We start from the raw sequence: 24446 nt of genomic DNA on the forward strand, positions 1-24446 counted from the left end.
ATTTCTCTCACCCTTAAATGAAGAATTCTGTCCCTCAGTCATATTTATATTTTAACATATGCATTTCTCTCACCCTTAAATGAAGAATTCTGTCCCTCAGTCATATTTATATTTTAACATATGCATTTCTCTCACCCATAAATGAAGAATTCTGTCCCTCAGTCATATTTATATTTTAACATATGCATTTCTCTCACCCTTAAATGAAGAATTCTGTCCCTCAGTCATATTTATATTTTAACATATGCATTTCTCTCACCCTTAAATGAAGAATTCTGTCCCTCAGTCATATTAATATTTTAACATATGCATTTCTCTCACCCTTAAATGAAGAATTCTGTCCCTAAGTCATATTTATATTTTAACATATGCATTTCTCTCACCCTTAAATGAAGAATTCTGTCTCTCAGTCATATTTATATTTTAACATATGCATTTCTCTCACCCTTAAATGAAGAATTCTGTCCCTCAGTCATATTTATATTTTAACATATGCATTTCTCTCACCCTTAAATGAAGAATTCTGTCCCTCAGTCATATTTATATTTTAACATATGCATTTCTCTCACCCTTAAATGAAGAATTCTGTCTCTCAGTCATATTTATATTTTAACATATGCATTTCTCTCACCCATAAATGAAGAATTCTGTCCCTCAGTCATATTTATATTTTAACATATGCATTTCTCTCACCCATAAATGAAGAATTCTGTCTCTCAGTCATATTTATATTTTAACATATGCATTTCTCTCACCCATAAATGAAGAATTCTGTCCCTCAGTCATATTTATATTTTAACATATGCATTTCTCTCACCCATAAATGTAGAATTCTGTCCCTCAGTCATATTTATATTTTAACATATGCATTTCTCTCACCCATAAATGAAGAATTCTTTCCCTCAGTCATATTTATATTTTAACATATGCATTTCTCTCACCCTTAAATGAAGAATTCTGTCCCTCAGTCATATTTATATTTTAACATATGCATTTCTCTCACCCATAAATGAAGAATTCTGTCCCTCAGTCATATTTATATTTTAACATATGCATTTCTCTCACCCTTAAATGAAGAATTCTGTCCCTCAGTAATATTTATATTTTAACATATGCATTTCTCTCACCCTTAAATGAAGAATTCTGCCCCTCAGTCATATTTATATTTTAACATATGCATTTCTCTCACCCATAAATGAAGAATTCTGTCCCTCAGTCATATTTATATTTTAACATATGCATTTCTCTCACCCTTAAATGAAGAATTCTGTCCCTCAGTCATATTTATATTTTAACATATGCATTTCTCTCACCCATAAATGAAGAATTCTGTCCCTCAGTCATATTTATATTTTAACATATGCATTTCTCTCACCCTTAAATGAAGAATTCTGTCCCTCAGTCATATTTATATTTTAACATATGCATTTCTCTCACCCATAAATGAAGAATTCTGTCCCCCAGTCATATTTATATTTTAACATATGCATTTCTCTCACCCTTAAATGAAGAATTCTGTCCCTCAGTCATATTTATATTTTAACATATGCATTTCTCTCACCCATAAATGAAGAATTCTGTCCCTCAGTCATATTTATATTTTAACATATGCATTTCTCTCACCCATAAATGAAGAATTCTGTCCCTCAGTCATATTTATATCTTAACATATGCATTTCTCTCACCCTTAAATGAAGAATTCTGTCCCTCAGTCATATTTATATTTTAACATATGCATTTCTCTCACCCTTAAATGAAGAATTTTGTCCCTCAGTCATATTTATATTTTAACATATGCATTTCTCTCACCCTTAAATGAAGAATTCTGTCCCTCAGTCATATTTATATTTTAACATATGCATTTCTCTCACCCATAAATGAAGAATTCTGTCCCTCAGTCATATTTATATTTTAACATATGCATTTCTCTCACCCATAAATGAAGAATTCTGTCCCTCAGTCATATTTATATTTTAACATATGCATTTCTCTCACCCTTAAATGAAGAATTCTGTCCCTCAGTCATATTTATATTTTAACATATGCATTTCTCTCACCCTTAAATGAAGAATTCTGTCCCTCAGTCATATTTATATTTTAACATATGCATTTCTCTCACCCTTAAATGAAGAATTCTGTCCCTCAGTCATATTTATATTTTAACATATGCATTTCTCTCACCCATAAATGAAGAATTCTGTCCCTCAGTCATATTTATATTTTAACATATGCATTTCTCTCACCCTTAAATGAAGAATTCTGTCCCTCAGTCATATTTATATTTTAACATATGCATTTCTCTCACCCTTAAATGAAGAATTCTGCCCCTCAGTCATATTTATATTTTAACATATGCATTTCTCTCACCCATAAATGAAGTATTCTGTCCCTCAGTCATATTTATATTTTAACATATGCATTTCTCTCACCCTTAAATGAAGAATTCTGCCCCTCAGTCATATTTATATTTTAACATATGCATTTCTCTCGCCCATAAATGAAGAATTCTGTCCCTCAGTCATATTTATATTTTAACATATGCATTTCTCTCACCCTTAAATGAAGAATTCTGTCCCTCAGTCATATTTATATTTTAACATATGCATTTCTCTCACCCTTAAATGAAGAATTCTGTCCCTCAGTCATATTTATATTTTAACATATGCATTTCTCTCACCCTTAAATGAAGAATTCTGTCCCTCAGTCATATTTATATTTTAACATATGCATTTCTCTCACCCTTAAATGAAGAATTCTGTCCCTCAGTCATATTTATATTTTAACATATGCATTTCTCTCACCCTTAAATGAAGAATTCTGTCCCTCAGTCATATTTATATTTTAACATATGCATTTCTCTCACCCATAAATGAAGAATTCTGTCCCTCAGTCATATTTATATTTTAACATATGCATTTCTCTCACCCTTAAATGAAGAATTCTGTCCCTCAGTCATATTTATATTTTAACATATGCATTTCTCTCACCCTTAAATGAAGAATTCTGCCCCTCAGTCATATTTATATTTTAACATATGCATTTCTCTCACCCTTAAATGAAGAATTCTGTCCCTCAGTCATATTTATATTTTAACATATGCATTTCTCTCACCCATAAATGAAGAATTCTGTCCCTCAGTCATATGTATATTTTAACATATGCATTTCTCTCACCCTTAAATGAAGAATTCTGTCCCTCAGTCATATTTATATTTTAACATATGCATTTCTCTCACCCTTAAATGAAGAATTCTGCCCCTCAGTCATATTTATATTTTAACATATGCATTTCTCTCACCCTTAAATGAAGAATTCTGTCCCTCAGTCATATTTATATTTTAACATATGCATTTCTCTCACCCATAAATGAAGAATTCTGTCCCTCAGTCATATTTATATTTTAACATATGCATTTCTCTCACCCTTAAATGAAGAATTCTGTCCCTCAGTCATATTTATATTTTAACATATGCATTTCTCTCACCCTTAAATGAAGAATTCTGTCCCTCAGTCATATTTATATTTTAACATATGCATTTCTCTCACCCATAAATGAAGAATTCTGTCCCTCAGTCATATTTATATTTTAACATATGCATTTCTCTCACCCTTAAATGAAGAATTCTGTCCCTCAGTCATATTTATATTTTAACATATGCATTTCTCTCACCCTTAAATGAAGAATTCTGTCCCTCAGTCATATTTATATTTTAACATATGCATTTCTCTCACCCTTAAATGAAGAATTCTGTCCCTAAGTCATATTTATATTTTAACATATGCATTTCTCTCACCCTTAAATGAAGAATTCTGTCCCTCAGTCATATTTATATTTTAACATATGCATTTCTCTCACCCTTAAATGAAGAATTCTGTCCCTCAGTCATATTTATATTTTAACATATGCATTTCTCTCACCCTTAAATGAAGAATTCTGTCCCTAAGTCATATTTATATTTTAACATATGCATTTCTCTCACCCTTAAATGAAGAATTCTGTCCCTCAGTCATATTTATATTTTAACATATGCATTTCTCTCACCCTTAAATGAAGAATTCTGTCCCTCAGTCATATTTATATTTTAACATATGCATTTCTCTCACCCTTAAATGAAGAATTCTGTCCCTCAGTCATATTTATATTTTAACATATGCATTTCTCTCACCCTTAAATGAAGAATTCTGTCCCTCAGTCATATTTATATTTTAACATATGCATTTCTCTCACCCTTAAATGAAGAATTCTGTCCCTCAGTCATATTTATATTTTAACATATGCATTTCTCTCACCCTTAAATGAAGAATTCTGTCCCTCAGTCATATTTATATTTTAACATATGCATTTCTCTCACCCTTAAATGAAGAATTCTGTCCCTCAGTCATATTTATATTTTAACATATGCATTTCTCTCACCCTTAAATGAAGAATTCTGTCCCTCAGTCATATTTATATTTTAACATATGCATTTCTCTCACCCTTAAATGAAGAATTCTGTCCCTAAGTCATATTTATATTTTAACATATGCATTTCTCTCACCCTTAAATGAAGAATTCTGTCCCTCAGTCATATTTATATTTTAACATATGCATTTCTCTCACCCTTAAATGAAGAATTCTGTCCCTCAGTCATATTTATATTTTAACATATGCATTTCTCTCACCCTTAAATGAAGAATTCTGTCCCTCAGTCATATTTATATTTTAACATATGCATTTCTCTCACCCTTAAATGAAGAATTCTGTCCCTCAGTCATATTTATATTTTAACATATGCATTTCTCTCACCCTTAAATGAAGAATTCTGTCCCTCAGTCATATTTATATTTTAACATATGCATTTCTCTCACCCATAAATGAAGAATTCTGTCCCTCAGTCATATTTATATTTTAACATATGCATTTCTCTCACCCTTAAATGAAGAATTCTGTCCCTCAGTCATATTTATATTTTAACATATGCATTTCTCTCACCCTTAAATGAAGAATTCTGTCCCTCAGTCATATTTATATTTTAACATATGCATTTCTCTCACCCTTAAATGAAGAATTCTGTCCCTAAGTCATATTTATATTTTAACATATGCATTTCTCTCACCCTTAAATGAAGAATTCTGTCCCTCAGTCATATTTATATTTTAACATATGCATTTCTCTCACCCTTAAATGAAGAATTCTGTCCCTCAGTCATATTTATATTTTAACATATGCATTTCTCTCACCCTTAAATGAAGAATTCTGTCCCTCAGTCATATTTATATTTTAACATATGCATTTCTCTCACCCATAAATGAAGAATTCTGTCCCTAAGTCATATTTATATTTTAACATATGCATTTCTCTCACCCTTAAATGAAGAATTCTGTCCCTCAGTCATATTTATATTTTAACATATGCATTTCTCTCACCCTTAAATGAAGAATTCTGTCCCTCAGTCATATTTATATTTTAACATATGCATTTCTCTCACCCTTAAATGAAGAATTCTGTCCCTCAGTCATATTTATATTTTAACATATGCATTTCTCTCACCCTTAAATGAAGAATTCTGTCCCTCAGTCATATTTATATTTTAACATATGCATTTCTCTCACCCTTAAATGAAGAATTCTGTCCCTCAGTCATATTTATATTTTAACATATGCATTTCTCTCACCCTTAAATGAAGAATTCTGTCCCTCAGTCATATTTATATTTTAACATATGCATTTCTCTCACCCATAAATGAAGAATTCTGTCCCTCAGTCATATTTATATTTTAACATATGCATTTCTCTCACCCTTAAATGAAGAATTCTGTCCCTCAGTCATATTTATATTTTAACATATGCATTTCTCTCACCCTTAAATGAAGAATTCTGTCCCTCAGTCATATTTATATTTTAACATATGCATTTCTCTCACCCTTAAATGAAGAATTCTGTCCCTAAGTCATATTTATATTTTAACATATGCATTTCTCTCACCCTTAAATGAAGAATTCTGTCTCTCAGTCATATTTATATTTTAACATATGCATTTCTCTCACCCTTAAATGAAGAATTCTGTCCCTCAGTCATATTTATATTTTAACATATGCATTTCTCTCACCCTTAAATGAAGAATTCTGTCCCTCAGTCATATTTATATTTTAACATATGCATTTCTCTCACCCTTTAATGAAGAATTCTGTCCCTCAGTCATATTTAGATTTTAACATATGCATTTCTCTCACCCTTAAATGAAGAATTCTGTCCCTCAGTCATATTTAGATTTTAACATATGCATTTCTCTCACCCTTAAATGAAGAATTCTGTCCCTCAGTCATATTTATATTTTAACATATGCATTTCTCTCACCCTTAAATGAAGAATTCTGTCCCTCAGTCATATTTATATTTTAACATATGCATTTCTCTCACCCTTAAATGAAGAATTCTATATCCCTCAGTCAGTACTTTCGCTATTTTTGGAGCAAAGGCAAACTGTTCATACCAGTCTAGAGTCTGAGAGAATTTGGACCATTTTGAAGCTGGTGGCCTTGCTTCCGTTGGATTGAGATGATTCTATTCAGTTCTAGAAAGTTCATCTTCACAGATTTTCCTTTCTCTCTTTGAGAAGGGGACTAGTTTATTGCTATTAGATTCTTGTATAAGTTGCCACCATTTTATTTTTAAGAAAATCAAAGAATTTTTACAGCAAAAGTTCGTGTGGGACCCAAGCTCCAAGATTTTGTGTGAATCACATCGACTGAAGGTGGCAGGAAATTGTTGCAAAATCACATCTTCATCTTTTTAACGAATTTTCTACATGTCTGATGGCCATCTTTCTTCAAAAGAACCCTGAGTTAGACTTTGTCTATCTTGATTGGTCTTTCGGAATGAGGAGCGTCATCGAGGTCAAAATAACCGTGTTTGAATCTGGTAAACCAATCCTCAACAGTTCTCTCAGCTATAGCGTTTTCTCCATATATGGCACAAATATCTTTGGTCATTTTATTCGCTTTTTGATCTCAATTAAAGGCAAAAAGGAGGAGGTGTCGAAAATGTGAATTGTTATCTACTTGACAATCCATTTGACGGTTCTGAAAAAACGAAAAAAAAAAAAAATTATATGAGCAAAAAACGATGACGATTATCTTGTAGAACAGAATACGTGCTTTCTAATGATATATAACACTTTGTTAAATATCAAGACATGTTTTAGAACAAAAATTCTTTATGAAATGTAAGCCATGTTTAGTTTCAGAACAGTTTCCGATGGTTCGTTGTTCCACACAAGTCCTGATAGGTGACTGGTTTGCAGTAGACAGTTCCACAGAGCAAAAGATTCCTACCGTGTCGAGACGGAAAAAAAACATGCGAAATTGCTACAGAAAAGGTTTAATATTTATGGAGCAATTCTGGTTTCTGATTGGTTGGTAGCAGAACGTGAATTAATTCGATTCATCAGTTCCTAGCAGCATCGTTTATAAATAGAATCTCCCAACTGTGGGGGATCATACCCCATTATAACTCTGTTATGAGAGGATGTGTCTCCTAGCAGCTTCGGCTGCAGGGAGACAGTGTAGAGTACTCGTCAAGGATCCGTTCTTGACACTCAGCCCAACAGGTGGGGGCCGGCAACCGGCCCAGCATCTGTCGGACTGAGATATGCCGCCTGGGTAATACCTAGGAGGTCCACCCTCCCAGGCCTTGCCACTGGGCTTTCTGGTGGAGTAAGTTCATTGCTTACTGCTTGAGGCGCGCCTACCGGGGAATGCCGGCGGGGTTACTCAGGCAATTTTTACAATTGCAGTACTGCCCCTCCTTTAGGGGAGCCTGCTGGATCACCACTTTCCGGCCTTGTGCCACATTTTGCTGAGGTGGCCAGCAAATAAATCTCTGCCCCATTATAACTCCAAAATATTGTAACAACCTGAGACGTTCTTATCAGGGAATGCCAACATAGTTTTTAGGCATTTTTGTTGGCCAGAGTGCACTTCTAGTGCACTGACTTTTCAGTCACAACTTGACCTCGTATCTAATCCCTTGAGGAGGTAAATAAGTTCATACCTATCAATTTTTGGACACTTAAACTTTCTATCCCCCCCCCCCGCCATCATCATCATTTTCTTCGACTTTACATTTTTTTACATGCTGACACGTTGGATCACTTTTAAAAACCGACTTCTAAACTAACCTATCTCTGCTTATGTATTTATTTATCCTTTTTTCTCTCAAGTCTATTCATATCACTTCAATATGCTCCTTGACCTTCCCCTGCGAACTGATCCTGTTACTCTAACTGTTCTACATCTACTAAACCAAGAACTCTCATCCATTCTTTCAACGTGACTATACCATCATAGTCTCCTGTTTCTGCACATATCTCTCTATGCTAATCTTCCTCTGAAGTCATCAGATCTAAGACTGTGTTTAAGACTCACATTACACATCCATTGTATTATTCTCATGTCATTTCTTTCCATGCAACCTTCATTGGCCAGGCTTCACTTCCGCACATCATCACACGGCATATGCTTGTTTGATAGACTCTTCTTTTCATCTAATGTGATAACGCTCTTCTGGTTAGTAATGGCCGAATCTCCTTCATCACACGCAACCTCTATGTCTAATAATTTGCCCCCGAGATTATAAAATAAGAACAGCAAAAGTTCGCCATAATCTACAATTGCAAACAATTTAAAGTAGGAGAAACAATTTGTAAAATTCGATAGAAATGAATTGTCAAGAAATAAGTTTCAAAAATTTTATTCAATATTTCCTTTTACTGTTTCTTTGCAGATTAAACCTGTCACCCACAGCCAGTTTCGGGTGTCGGGGAAGGTGAAAAAAATCAATATACAGAACAAGAAAATTGTGTAAGTATACAGAAATATTTATTTTATTTGTACGCCCATGCCATCAAAAGTGATGGCGTATTCTTTCTTTGTTGCTTACTTGCAACTTTTATCATTAAATAATACTAATACTTCAGGTTAGCTACTGCTGATACTTAGTATGATATCACACGTGTATCTGATCAGTGTTGTAAAATTAATTACTTTGCATAGTGCTTTGCAAAAGGACATTTTATTAATTAACTATTTGTTTTTATTGTTTCCTAATTAAATCGTTGTTTTCGTTCACAAATATTTTTTATGTCGTGAATATAGGATATTTTAATTTCACATTCGATGCAACGAATTGAAATTTGGTTTTGAATTGCATCTTTAACGATTGAGCGATAAAAAAAGGGGTGGAGGGTGATAATATAAAAGTGCCAGTTTTACAAATATTTTAATGGAAGGTGCTACAACAAACTTCAAATCCTTATACCCCTTCGACGTAAATACCTCTGACAAACCTGACAAGCAGCAAAATCCCACCCCTACACAGTAGAAATTCCTATCCCTTCACTATAGAGATCCCTAGATACCTGAAAACCTTCTACTCTAATTTTTTTCCTCTAGGACTGCTAGACTTTGGAATTCCCTTCTGGGTTCCTGCTTCCCCAACTGTACTGACATGCAGAAGTTCAAGTCTAATGTAAACAGAAATCTTGCTGCTCAACTCCCTACATAGTATCTCTGCAAATTATGTTCCAGATTGTAGCCCCCTACATTAAAGTGGCACTGTGCCTTGTTTGGGGTGAAAATACAATATATATATATATATAAATATATATATATATATATTTTTTTTTTTTTTTTTTTTTTACACAGTGATCACCACTTATCAAGGCCCGGAAGCCACTCAGGGATAAGGGTTATTGCAAGTACATTACGTTAGTGTGGAGATTTGTTGGAGTGTTTACTTAAGGGGGCGGTTCATTAGGAATTTGTTAACATTAGACTTGAAGACATCCAAGTTGTAGTCCGGAGGGAAGCAGGCAGACGGAACAGAGTTCCACAGGCGTGCAGTTCTAAGAAAGAAGCTTTGTTCATGGAATCCGCGTTTTGATTTAGGCACAGATATAGAGTGGAGGAAATTTTTCACAGTGGATTCAGCTAGACGGGTGTTTTTCGTGAAAGATTGGCGAGGGGGGATCAGGGATTGGAGTTCAGACGAGCACCTGCCATGAAAATAACGATAAAACAAGGATAGGCTCGCAACGTCTCTTCTGTGAGAGAGGGGTTGCAGGGTAGAGAAAAGGGCATCCCCCACTAAGCCACAAAGTCTATTTTGTACTCTGTCAAGGCATGATAGGCTGTTTTTGGCAGCTCCTGCCCAGATATGGCAGCAGTATTCCATCCTTGGACGTACTTGGCTTTTATATAGATAGAGAATTGCATCAGTAGTGAGATATCTTCTGGAGCGGTAGAAGGATCCCACCATCTTTCCAGCGACCGTGGCAACAGACTTGATGTACGTGTTCCATTTCAGATCAGGAGTAAAGGTCAAACCCAGAAGCTTGTCAAAACACGGGGCCTCACCCAGACGAGAGCCATCCATCACAATTGATGCCAGATGGCGATCAGAGCGTTGATGATGTAAGGATAGGAGTTTGGTTTTGGATGCATTAAAGGTAACTAGCCACATCTTCCCCCACTGAACCACGCGCTCGAGATCAGAGGAGAGAGAATCAGAGAGAACTTTGTCATTTACAGCCTTTGATGTGTTGCTGTAGATGGTCGTATCATCAGCATAGATGTCAACGAATGATTTAAGTATGTGTTTAGGGAGGTCATTGATGTAGATCAGGAAGAGAGTTGGGCCCAGGATTGACCCCTGAGGGACCCCAGCATTTATATTGCAGGCCTCCGATTTTTGTCCATCTACCACTACTCTTATAAGCCTATCGGAGAGAAATGATTTAATGATTGAGAAAACATTTCCAGTTATACCGTAGCTGGAAATCTTGTGAAGTAGACCCTTATGCCATACCTTGTCGAAGGCCTTTGATATGTCAAGAGCAATTGCCCTAGAAAGGAAGCCTTTGTCAAGAGATTCACTAATCCTGTGGGATATAACCGTCAGCACATCTGCGGTAGATCTTGCAGAGCGGAAACCATATTGTGTGTCACTAAGAAGGTTATTCCTGCTGAGGTGGTTGACTATTTCTCTATTTAATATTGATTCCAGCAACTTACTCATAACACAGAGGAGACTTATTGGTCTGTACTGAGAGGGAGATGACTTATCACCTGAATTCTTAAATACAGGGCAAACTGATGAGGTCTTCCAGGGGGTCGAAAAGCACTTCTCCTTAAGGCAGCGCTTAAATAGTTTCGTAAGTATGGGAGCAAGTTCTGATTGAAGCTTTTTTAACACTATAATTGGGATGCCATCAGGACCAGTTGCTTTACTGGAATCTAGGTTTTTTATTAGCTTGGCGACCTCATGCACGGATATTTGTATGTTACCTAGCTTGGTCTGTGTTATAGGAGGAAATATGGGGAGTTGATGGCCTTCGTCGCATAGGGTAGAATTAGCTGCAAAGTTCTTTGCAAATAGTTTGGCCTTGTCTGACGCTGACGAGATGACCTCTGGTCCATTGATAATGGTTGGGATAGAACGCACACTTCTGTTCAGGATCCTATTTGTTATTTGCCAAAACTGGTGAGAACCAAGCCGCTGATCAGCTACCTTGAATTTAACAGACTGGGCATATAGCTCTCTTGCATTTTTTATTACTCTTTTACAGTGGTTGCTGGCAGTCCTGAAAGCAGCTTTAGTCTCAGTGCATCTATTACGTTGGTAGCTATGGAAAAAGTGATGTCTGTGCGCGATAGCAGCAGCACATTCTGGGGAGAACCATGGCTGGCTTTTAGGTTTTTGTTGGAATTTTTTAGATGGTATGAATTGGTCAATGCCTACAATTAACCATTCGGTCAGATCTGATACTATAGAGGACACTTCCTTTTTAAACATGGAGTGCAGAGGTAAATCAGATATGAATGTACGGAAGCTATCCCAGTCAGCCATAGAGTATCGGTATACAGTACGGTGGAGGGGTACGTCTGGGGGCTTCTTATATTTCCTTTTTATCTTAACTGATACGACGGAGTGGTCGGAGGATCCTAGAGGAGAATGAACGGTACATGAACATAGCTCAGGGGAAGTTGAGAGAAATAGGTCTAAGAGGCTTGCATATTGATTGGGTGTATCGGGCACACGGGTGGGTTCGCGAACTATCTGAGTGAGGTCATAAGCAATGGCAAAATCATGACAAAACCTCCCCTCATCATCTGTCTTATTTGAATGGGTCAGCCATTCCACGTTATGGACGTTGAAGTCACCACAGATGTGGATGTTAGCCGAGGGATGTGAAGACAGTATGTGGTCTATTTTCTCAGATATGCTCTTAAAGATAGTAACTCCGCTGTTGTGGGGCCTATAGAGGGCAAAATATAAATTAGAAAAATACTAGTCCCAGGACGGTTGACATTAATTTATTAAATAAAAATGGTTTACACCATTTTTATACCCCCTTATGAAGTCAAGAAATAGTAATACCTTATGCCTAGAATCCTTGTGCCAATTTTGATCAAAATCCATAAAATGATTATAATTATAGAAAATGTTTAAAATGTAAGGCTTAAACTTAGGTCTTAAGAAGAAATTCAGACAATCTTGCTTAATTGGTGTCTAATGATTATGGATCAAATTTAATGCAAATCAGAAATATTTGAATTTTTAAATGGAAGATTATCAACATATAATGTAGCTTACAAACCCTTTAAAATGTTCGAAATAAATTGAAATATGAGAATTAATATTAATTAATATCTAATACATATTGTTAAAATTTCACAAAATTCGGAATTATCTGAATTTTCACAAAAGGCCTCCGGTCCTGGATATGACCTAAAACTATATCCGATGGTGAGACCCCACCTTGCGGGCATTGGGGAGTGTGAAGCCACCCTTTAATTGCCATTGCTCCCAGGTCCACTCTGACCTGTAGTGGTAGTACCTGTTAGGGTCCCAGCTATGGGTTAAATAGAATCCGACTTAAAAAAACAAATATACTCCATTAAAAATCCTTCCTCAAAATAACTAGATTCGGCATTAAATAACCTGAAAAAGGTTGATATGCCGTAAAACAAGAACAACCAACCAACAAAAGGCTTCTCACTCCCTTTTCTCCCATTTGCATAAAAAGAAATTAAACTAAATATGTCAGAAAATTCATAATGATCTGTTAATTAGTGTGAGTGAATCATATGCATAGAAATACCTAAACAGATACACGTACCTAGCATTAATTATATATATATATATATATATATATATATATATATATATATATGAGATAGATAGATAAATAGAGAGGTGACAACAAAATCTTTTATCAGGCAAATTGGTTTCGATCTATAAATTGTTCTGGAATTACATATTTGAACCCTATAATCGTTTAATATCCATTGATTTTGACGACTGCACGAATATATATATATATATATATATATATATATATATATATATATATATATATATATATATATATATATATATATATATATATATTGAGAGAGAGAGAGAGATTATAAAGCCTGTATTCATGCAGCATTTTGTCATTTAAACAAACATTGTTAAAATCTGCATGATTATTCCTTTTTTATTTTTCGATTTTTCTGATGATCTTTCTTGTATTTAATTTAGAAAATAAAAAATAAAAAATTGATAATTAAGCAGATTTCTGCTATTTTTTTAATCAGTATATGACCCTCACTCGCACCTTCGCCCGCGACCCAACTACTATTTACATAAATCTACCCATAATTCTTAGCGAGCCTCTCACACAGATTCCTGAAGATGTGTAAATGATTACACGAAAAGTTAAAAGTTAAAAATCACGAAAACTTCGAGAAGAAAAAAATACTTGAACCATACATCCATATCTTCGACGTATATACAAAAATGATAATACGAAAAATTGAAAAAGTAAAAAAAGGTATTACAAAATGGAAGCTTTCAGTTGTTTTTAATAATGTATATTTTATATATATATATATATATATATATATATATATATATATATATGAGAATACAAATTATATATATATAAGAATACAAATTATATATATATATATAAGAATACAAATTATATATGTATATATATATTTGTATTCTTATATATATATATACATATAATTTGTATTCTTATATATATATATATATATATATATAAGAATACAAATTATATATATATATATATAAGAATACAAATTATATATATATATATATGTATATGAGAATACAAATTATATATAAGAATACAAATTATTCTTATATATATATATATATATATATATATATATATAAGAATACAAATTATATATATATATACATATATAATACAAATTATATATATATATAAGAATACAAATTATATATATATGTGTATATATATAAGAATACAAATTGTGTGTGTGTGTGTGTGTGTGTGTGTGTGTGTGTGTGTGTGTGTGTGTGTAAGAATACAAATTTAAATTATATATTTCACATGAATTGATTGTTCGACAGGATACTTAAATAAAGTATATGGAAATATTTGAGTATCGAACAATAAATTCATGTAAAAAATAAACGACAGTTTTAAATTTTAAAGCTCTATTTCTTGGTTGTATTGATTTTTTTTTTTTTACTAGGTTGGGATTACTATATAAATATTAATATTTACTTTAAGTTTACACACACACACAAATGTGTGTGTGTGTGTGTGTGCATGTATATATATATGCACACATGTGTGTGTGCATTTTATAGTGATATATTTTTCGAGTTCTGTTCATTTTTATATATCCATTCAAAATACCAGACTATGTATAAATTGATGTGACAAACCAACGCTAAAAAACATCGCAGAATTTTATAACAGATGAAGAAAAAGGAAGGATTGTGATAACATAGATTTATAACTTGTTCTTTTTTACCTGTGATGTTATTTTGCTAAAACACACACACACACACACACACACATAATATCTGACGCAATCAGAATTAAATTGCAGTAAAAATATAAAATATATAAACGATACTTACGAGGATAGAGAGAGAGAGAGAGAGAGAGAGAGAGAGAGAGAGAGAGAGAGAGAGAGAGAGTGTGTGTGTGTGTGTGTGTGTGTGTGTGTGTGTGTGTGTGAAGATGCTACTAAGCGAATCGACTGAAGAATCGGTCGAATAAGAGCCGGTGTCTAGGTCGGGCTGCCATTGCATCACCCTTCCCACCTCTCCCCACTCACGCGCGTGCGCACACACCAACTGTAGACACAATAATCAGGCGGCACCGTGTAGCTTAGATTTTATGAATAACACGGCAGAAAGATGGGGAATCAATAGCGCTGTGTCCACTTGTCAGACAGAATGAAAAAAAAAAACAAAAAAAAAAACAGCAGAATCTCGTCAACAGATAGTTGCAGACAGCCGACAAATGCTGGCAAACATTTCACGCTGATCATGCCTATGGAATAAAGAGGATTAAATTGTAACTTTCCCAGCAAGATTTAATTTCTATTTTTGGGACATCTCGTTGATTTATTATTATTATTATTTTTTTTTTTAATGAATTATCCATTTAAATTTTTCATGAAAAATATGAATTAATATACACTCCGGCGCCTCGATACCGCTCGTTGTTTTTTTTTCTTGGAAACAAAAGTCCAAACTATTCCCTGTAATGATCTTTCCCTTGTTTATTGCGGTAGAAAGCTGGTTTTATGCAGTTCTAGGAGGCTCAGGCTCACCCTCTCAAGCTTTCTCTTCTCTCTTTAGTTTATTACTAATCGCCTGAAGCGCATCTTCCAGGGAATGCCAATGGGGCTGAGCAGACACTTTTTGAGGGTCAAAGTGACTTCTCAATTCCACTTTCCGACCCTTGTGTCAAATTTCTCACCGTAGGAAATAAATAAATACCAGCATTATACAAGTGTACATATTATAAGGATATTCAAATTAAATTATAAATATTTAATCAGGTAGACCCCAAAAATGTCCTTGAAAATTCATTCTCTTACTATCACTAGCAGACCGTCTTGTTTGTAAAATATGCTTAAATATAATATTTTGATTTCTGCAGATTTTGTATATTATTATTAAGCCAATTCTCTTTTGATTACTATATATATATATATATATATATATATATATATATATATATATATATATATAGTCTTGATTTCAAAAGTTTTTTTAAAAAATATATGAGTTGGGTACCACTCGAAAACAAAACATTTAGGTCTTCAGCAGTATTTGCTACAATCTGACACTTGCATTTCAAAACTTTACAAATTAATGTAGTTAAATGGATAAATCTATATTTGCGCATACATAGAGGATACACATTAAGTTGACTAATGCCTGCCAAATTCCAATTTTTTAATTTTTTACCCTTTAGCAGCTCTTTTTTTCGATTAAAAACTAAAGCAATTTTCTTCCACAGGTCCAGATACCTCAGCCATTTTTTTTTTTGCTCAACATACACCTCCAAACACCCGGGCAACACCGGGCTGAAATGCTAGTCTGTCTATAAAGGTGAACGTGTCTGTGTGTCTGTGCGTCCGAAAACCGATCACAAATATTTTCCCAGATCTCAGTACCCTGTATATCAAATTTCGAGTCTGTATACTTTAAATTGACAGTTATTGCGTAGGGAAATGTACACGCACACTGTGTGTGTGTGTGTGTGTGTGTGTGTGTGTGTGTGTGTGTGTGTGTACATTTTTTGAGAAAAAAAAAAGCGGTCAAATTTTTAAAACTTAGACCCCTATTATGACCCCTTAAAATATATTGTTTTGGGCTCAAATCGAGTTATTAAGTTAGATCCATGTTCAAGGAATCTGTATCTAAAATTTCAAGTGCGTAGACCCCAAATTGTCGGAGGAGTTTGATAGAGTTCTCAAAGGTCAAATCGTTGAACTTTGACCCCCTTACAGATAAATTTCTGGCCGAAAACCGATCACAAAGATTTTCCCAAATCTCAGTACACTGTATATCAAATTTCGAGTCTGTAGACTGAAAATTAACAAAGTTATTGCGAAGGAAAATGTACACAGACACACACACAGACACACACACAGACACGTTCACTTTTATAGATATACTAGCATGGGTGCCCGGCGTTGCCCGGGTGTTTGGAGGTGTATGCTGGGCAAAAAAAAAAGGTCAATTTTTTTAACTTTGACCTCTATTATGACCCCTTAATATTTATTGTTTTGGGCTCAAATCAAGTTATTAAGTTAGATCACTGTCCAAGGAACCTATATCTAAAATTTCAAGTGTTTAGACCCAAAATTGTGGGAGGAGTTCGGTAGAGTTCTCAAAGGTCAAATCGTTGAACTTTGACCCCTTAACAAATTTCGAGTCTGTAGATTGACAGAGTTATTGCGAAGGAAAATGTACACAGACACACACACACACACAGACACACAGACACGTTCACTTTTGTAGATATACTAGCATGGGTGCCCGGCGTTGCCCGGGTGTTTGGAGGTGTATGTTGAGCAAAAAAAAAGCGGTCAATTTTATTTTTAATTTGACCCCTATTATGACCCTTAATATTTATTGTTTTGGGCTCAAATCAAGTTATTAAGTTAGATCCATGTCCAAGGAACCTATATCTAAAATTTCAAATGTTTATACCTAAAATTGGCGGAGGATTTTGGTAGAGTTCTCAAATGCCAAATCATTGAACTTTGACCCCTTAACAGAAAACTGATTACAAAGATTTTCCCAAACCTCAGTACCGTGTATATCAAATTTCGAGTCTGTAGACTTAAAATTGGCAGGGTTATTGCGTAGGGAAATGTACACAGACGTAGACACAGACAGACACATTCACTTTTATAGATATAGATATAGATAGATAGAGACAGATTACTTCTGTTGTATTACTGGAGGTGACGAAGGTCAAGTGATTATTGACATGGACTGATGATCTGGGTGTTCCCAGTTCGAATCAAGTTCGTTCCACAAAATAATCACTTTTACTTGGGATGTTGGCAACCTTCATATGGTTTCTACCGTAATCCCTGATGTCTTTCTAGAAAGAATTCTAACTAGAAAAATATCGGGGAAACCATTCCCAACGATAGAATCTTCGGATTCATATGATATGATGATGATGCTATGCCTTTCTGAAAGATGCAAAAATCCTTTACGTACACGTATTTTGTTGCCGTCGTCGTCGTCGCTATTGTGAGACAAGGTTGTTTTCGTTTGTTGATAAACCACACTCCGAAACTGGTTGTTTAGGTTTTAACAATATTTATTTAAAACAAAAGGTCGATCACAAAATACATCGTCGACTTTTTAATTCACGATGCCAGCATTTAATGAGGTCATTTGATGGGGCATCATTGCCATAAGTTTATTTCATTTCATCAAAAGTCTCCTGTAGTGTGTGTCCTTTCAAATACAAAATCCGAATCACTGCACGACATTCAACAGGCTCCATTTCACACCTGACTCAGTTCAAATTATAAATTAGAAACCACAGTTGGTTCATAGCTGTAATTTGCCACATAACCCACAGAGATATAAATCATTGCACATGAAAAAAATTCAGCTAGATCAGACAACTCGAAGTGAGTCAGGAGCATTACTTATTGAACGCCTTTCATATTTAAAATAGAAGCATAGTCACGAAAACAAATCGTCTTTGGATGCATGAGAGAGAGAGAGAGAGAGAGAGAGAGAGAGAGAGAAAGAGAGAGAGACAGACAGACAGAAACACAGAGAGAGAACTTGTTTTGCCACATCAGCCACCCATGTGCGCTGTCCCTCACCTTTTGGGGAAAAGCTGCTAGACGTGTCTTCTCCGGTTGAAATCTCACCAGCAAAGAGAGATTTCACTTGGTCTGAAAGTGCTGCCCAGTGTCAATCTCTGATCTCATTGACCTCTAAACTTGTCCACTCAAATACGGCTCCAATTGTGTGATACTTCCAATCTTAATATTATGTCTCGAATCATTATATTTATCTTTATTATAATTTTTAAAGTTAAAAAAATAAAATATGCGATTTAAATTCCATGTCGAATCGGTTTTATTGCAAAACTGTTTTTTTAATACATTAATTCAATTATCATTCCAATTACTAATTTGAAAATTATCTCTCTCAAAAAAAAATTAATTGAATGTTTAATATCACATTCCTGAAGAAGTGCATTCTGGGGAGGATTATTGTAAAATGAATGTTTCCTCTATTTGAATTTTACATTTCGTTAATTCAGGCAAGAAATTACTTTTCATTAATTTAAATGCTTCAAAAGTAATACCTTATTTGAAAGTATCACGATGTCATAGACGTCAACCAGTTTATTTTTTTTTTTAATATTGACAAAAAAAAAACGGAATTACTTTAGGGCCATTAAAAATTTTAAACGAATTTGGAAACATTTAAACTGTTGAACCAAATGTCATTTAAGCTGACTTTAACATTCTTAACAAATCTTCATGTATTTTAAAAGATTAAAAGGTTTTGAAGATGTTTACACACAATAATTTTATAGAGATTAAAATATTACTTTAACAACAATTAGTAGCAGTTGTATAACGATTTGGTTCAATGTAATTAAGTTAATCACCAAACCATACCAGAATATATCAAATTAATTTTTTTTTAAATATTGCGTGCGTATATTGTGTGTGTGTGTATAATATATATATATATATATATATATATATATATATATATATATATATATATATATATATATATATATAGCAAAAGTCTATATTCCAAATTTCAAGATGTTGGCCATCTCACCATTTATTCTTTTAAGTATGTTTGACATGCACAATTCTTGATAGCACCTGTCTCGTAGTGCAAAATCATTTATTTAATTATTATATCAATCAATAAATTTATTTTGCCCTTAACTCATCAGAAGAAAAAGCATTGTCATTTTTAAAAGAAAATAAATGTATCCGGGCATGATTACAAAATCCAAAAAATTGGGAGAGAAATTACCTTTTTTTTATTTTATTATGCCATCATTGAATTTTCAAGTCAATTATATACATATATATATAGTTGTTCAGTGATCTTCTATTCAGCAGAAACACGTGTAAGGCGTACTTCATAAAATAATAAATAAAAACTTATGAGTGTAAATTAAATGCATCTTCTGGTTTGGGAATGATAACTAATGATATATATATATATATATATATATATATATATATATATATATATATATATATGAGAGAGAGAGAGAGAGAGAGAGAGAGAGAGAGAGGGGGGGGAGGAACACACGGAGTTATATGTTCATCAACATTTCGTCTTTATTTCGAGACTTCCTCTGGATGAATGAGATTAAGAAAACGAAAACACCAGTACAACTATTTGAAAATGTTTCATGCGCAAAGTGTGCCGCTCTTCTATTTCAGAAAACGGAAAAAGACGTTGGGAATTCAAAAAGGAGGGGAACTTGCGTTGTTAAAGAGAGAGAGAGAGAGAGAGAGAGAGAGAGAGAGAGAGAGAGAGAGAGAGATGTTTTAATAACACCATATAGTCGTTCATATGTTTTTAAAAGATATGAACGCAGTTAATATTCTTTCTGGAAAGAATATGTTTGTTAAAATTCAAATATAGGTGTGTAACAGAAATAAAATGAGTGTGTTTTTGTTATGTAATTTATTGATTGATTGAGATTGTATGCATTTTTTTACTACAGGGGGTTTCTATGGTGTGAGAAGGTTAACCTGTGTGTACAATTAAATTATGTTCTATTTAAATTAAGTTTACTTATTAATGGCGCTACATTATAGAAATCGGCACTTTGTTTAATTGTGGTTGAATTTGCGATAAGCGCTGATTCAAGAAGTCTCCGTTTTAGAAGTTTTTAACCTTCAGAACTATGCAAAAAACGTATATGTATATATGCATGTGTGTGGATATATATATATGAGCCCAAATGAGGGCGAAACTTTAGTTTTGGACTTCCGGTTCTTTGACTGCCATGTCGATATAGGTCAGTACCCATTCTGAAGTAGGTTGTTTCTATGCAGAATGTCAGCATTTCCATTAAGTTTGGCAATGGTACACATGTGCGCTCTTCTATGGAGAGGTCCGCAGCTAGTTTGTCTTGAATTACTGCTAGTGCCTCACTAGTTGGGACTTTAGTGAACAGGCTAACCACATCTAGGCTTACCATTTGGTTTGTACTGACCTATATCGACAAGAGGAGGGACTAGCTATGGGCTCGCCATTATCACCAGTGATGGCGAACATATACATGGAATACTTCGAAGACATGGCCTTAGGTTCAGCTCCCTTAAAGCCCACCATGTGGCTAAGATACGTTGATGACACCTTCATACTCTGGCCCCATCAGGAAGACATCCAGGCTCTCCTAGATCATGTGAACTCAATAAGACCATCGATACAGTTCACAATGGAGAAAGAAAAAGATAACCAACTGGCCTTCCTTGATATACTCATATCACGCACAGAGCATGGGTTTAAGACATCCGTATATCGCAAGCCTACCTTCACCGGACAATACCTAAACTTCAACTCCCATCACCCATACAGTATCAAACATGGAATCGCACGCTGCTTACAACATCGAGCAGAGACAATAAGTAGCGACACCATTACATACAACCAAGAAATGGTCAGGTTGAAGAATACCCTCCGTCGTAACAACTACCCCGATAGCATACTATCCACCAGACGTGTTAATAGTATAAGAGAGGAGAATGAAACCCAAAAACCTCCAACGGTCTGCCTACCATACATACGAGGCATCTCCGAAAAGATTCAGAGAATATGTGCCCCCTACAACATCAGGACGGTATTCAAAAACGAGTCAACACTCAGACGACACCTGGTACGAGTGAAGCCCCGCATGGATGAGAACATGACCAAAAACTGCATATACTCCATCCCATGCAGTTGCAGAAAGGTTTACAAGGGTAAAACATGCCGCCCCCTTAAAGTAAGGGTGGAAGAACACCGAAAAGCGGTAACTAAAGGGGAGACGGAAAAATCGGGTATAGCCAACCATGTCTGGATGGAGAGGGGGGATCATCGCCCCCTATGGGATGAAGTAAAAATAATAAACAGAGAGACCCACTGGAAAGTGAGAAAACTTAAAGAAACAGCTCACATGCTCGGATATAACAACCTACTGAGCAAACCAAGCATAGAACTGAATGCAATTTGGACACCTCTGATAGAGAGAGAAAACCTTGAATAACAACATAGGTTTAACATTAACAAAAACCAACTAAGAATTGTGACATATGGCCGAGTGGTCCTAGACGTTGTATCAAAGTTTACAGTTACCCAAAGGTGCTGAGTTCAATCCTGAACGAAGGCAGTGAAAAAGTAACATTGAAAAACAGAGAATCAGCAACTATGTCCCAAAGCCTAGCTGGAGTCCGAACACGGTACCCCCATAATAATAATAAAGGGTTGGGTTCGAGACTCCTAACAAACCATTCACCTGATGAAGGCCAAAACGTTGTGACAATAACAACCAAGATGAGGAAGTCAGTCCGACAATCTCAATCAATGAAAACAACTCATCTCAAAAATACAGACAATTACGACTGTCAATGCAGAGCTGATTTAAGAAAAATGAGTGGAGAAGAAGAAGAAGAAAAAATTGAATGGTGATTGAGTTAATTTTAGAATAGAAAAGGCAATGTCAAAATGACCCAGACAGGATGACGTTGAAATGGCGCCAAATTTAAAGCAAAAAAAAAATAAGGAGTCAACTGAAATATACAAGTTATTATTTAAGAATTAAATTATCAGCAGGAGACATTAAAGGAAGCAAATGAATTGAGAAGAATGATAAATTAAATACATACATATGTATATCCATACATATGAATACATACAATTACACATGTACACAACAAACACACCCACATATACACATACATATATATACATACATAAATAGATGAGTAAGTAAATAAAAGCTAAAGGAAAAAAATTTAAGGGGAGAGGATGGCCGGTATCTGCAAATTCCGGAATAAGGCAAGTAAGTATGTAAGTAAATGCGCATGCTAAAATATAAGTAAACATACATACAGAATATACATGTGTAGGTAGATGGATATATTTGATTGATAGGAATATTTAAACCCTAAAACGGAGATTGTAGATGTAAAACCGGCCAAACAAAGAAAAAATAAAGAATTACAATGAAAATTACAAAGTTATAAAATGCTAAGACAGTATGTAGAAAAAACTATAATATTATAGAATATATATATACATATATACATATATATATATATATATATATATATGAAAGGTTAATTTAATAGCTATGTAATTTCAAATTTACCATATTTAAATTTGGACTTAGGTTTGCAGGAGATCAGTTCGTTTTTAGTGGGTTTTTTTTTGTTTTTTTGTTTTTTTTATTACATTTTCACCCCAAACAAGGCAAATTGCCACTTTGGTGTAGGGGACTACTATCAGGGGCAACACTACTGGGGTACTATGTAGGGATTTGGGCAGCAAGGTGTCGGTTCACGTTACACTTGAACTTCTGCACGTCAGTACTGTTGGGGAAGCAGGGACCTGGAATGGAATTCCAGAGTCTAGCGGTTCTGGGGAAGAAACTATTGGAGTAAAAAGATCTTTTACATTTAGGGATCTCTACAGTGTGGGGGTGGGATTTAGCAGCCTCTCAGGTTTGTCGAGGGTGCTCACGTCGTGGGGGCACAAGTGATTGCAGTTCGTACGAGCATTCACCACTAAAATACTTGTAGAAAAGGCAGAGAGATGCAACATTTCGTCGATGGGACAGAGGCTGAAGCTTAGATGCCAGTTCAGGGCCTATCAGGTTTGCGACTCTCTTTTGAACCTTGTCAAGGAGCGAGAGACTAGTAGCAGATGCACCAGCCCAGATGTGGCAGCAATACTCCATACATGGGCGAATGGTGGCCTTATAGAGGTACAGGATACTTTCGGGTGTTAGTAGTTTTCTAGCTCGGTAGAGAGAGCCCACCTTTCTTGCAGCGGCCCTGACAATGCCTTCAATGTAATTGTTCCAACTCATGTTTCCTGTGACCAAGGAGTTTGAAAGATGGACTCTCAGATAAAGAGTCGTTGGCCATTTCTATGGGTGTAGAGAGGGTTTCTTGTAATTATTGAATGAAACTAGTTTAGTCTTGGCAGCATTGAACGCGACCAACCACTTTTGTCCCCATTCCACTACAGATTGGAGGTCTTCTTCTAGTGTTTCTGCCATTTCTTTAGAAATGTGTTCATTCGTCTTCCTGTCGTGCCTGCCATAGAGTGTAGTGTCATCAGCATATATACCCATCTCAGAAGCAATGTTGTCGGGGAGGTCATTTATGAATATCAGGAACAATAGAGGTCCAAGGATAGAACCCTGGGGCACCCCCGCATTTATATCATATTGTTTAGATGTACGACCGTCGAGGACAACCTGGATTTTTCTCTTATCTAAGAAGGATTTAATTATGTTAAGTATTCTACCAGTGATACCGTATGATCTGATTTTACTGAGGAGACCCTCATGCCCTACCCTGTCAAAAGCCTTAGATATATC

At 34.8% G+C, this 24446-nt stretch overlaps 1 protein-coding gene across 20 annotated transcripts in view; it reads left to right on the top strand.

The window, feature by feature from the left end:
• Positions 1-24446, top strand: part of LOC145243887 (uncharacterized) — a 1140095-nt gene that overhangs the window by 836185 nt on the left and 279464 nt on the right. For all 20 annotated transcript variants that reach the window (XM_080106980.1, XM_080106982.1, XM_080106985.1 and 17 more), the window contains one exon: positions 8762-8838. In XM_080106980.1, coding sequence (XP_079963106.1) covers positions 8762-8838 — 77 coding nt within the window. The remainder of the gene's footprint in view (positions 1-8761; positions 8839-24446) is intronic.

Source organism: Euprymna scolopes, chromosome 22 (genome assembly GCF_053919585.1).
Source record: "Euprymna scolopes isolate OS-2025 chromosome 22, ASM5391958v1, whole genome shotgun sequence".
NCBI classification, from domain to species: Eukaryota; Metazoa; Mollusca; class Cephalopoda; order Sepiida; family Sepiolidae; genus Euprymna; species Euprymna scolopes.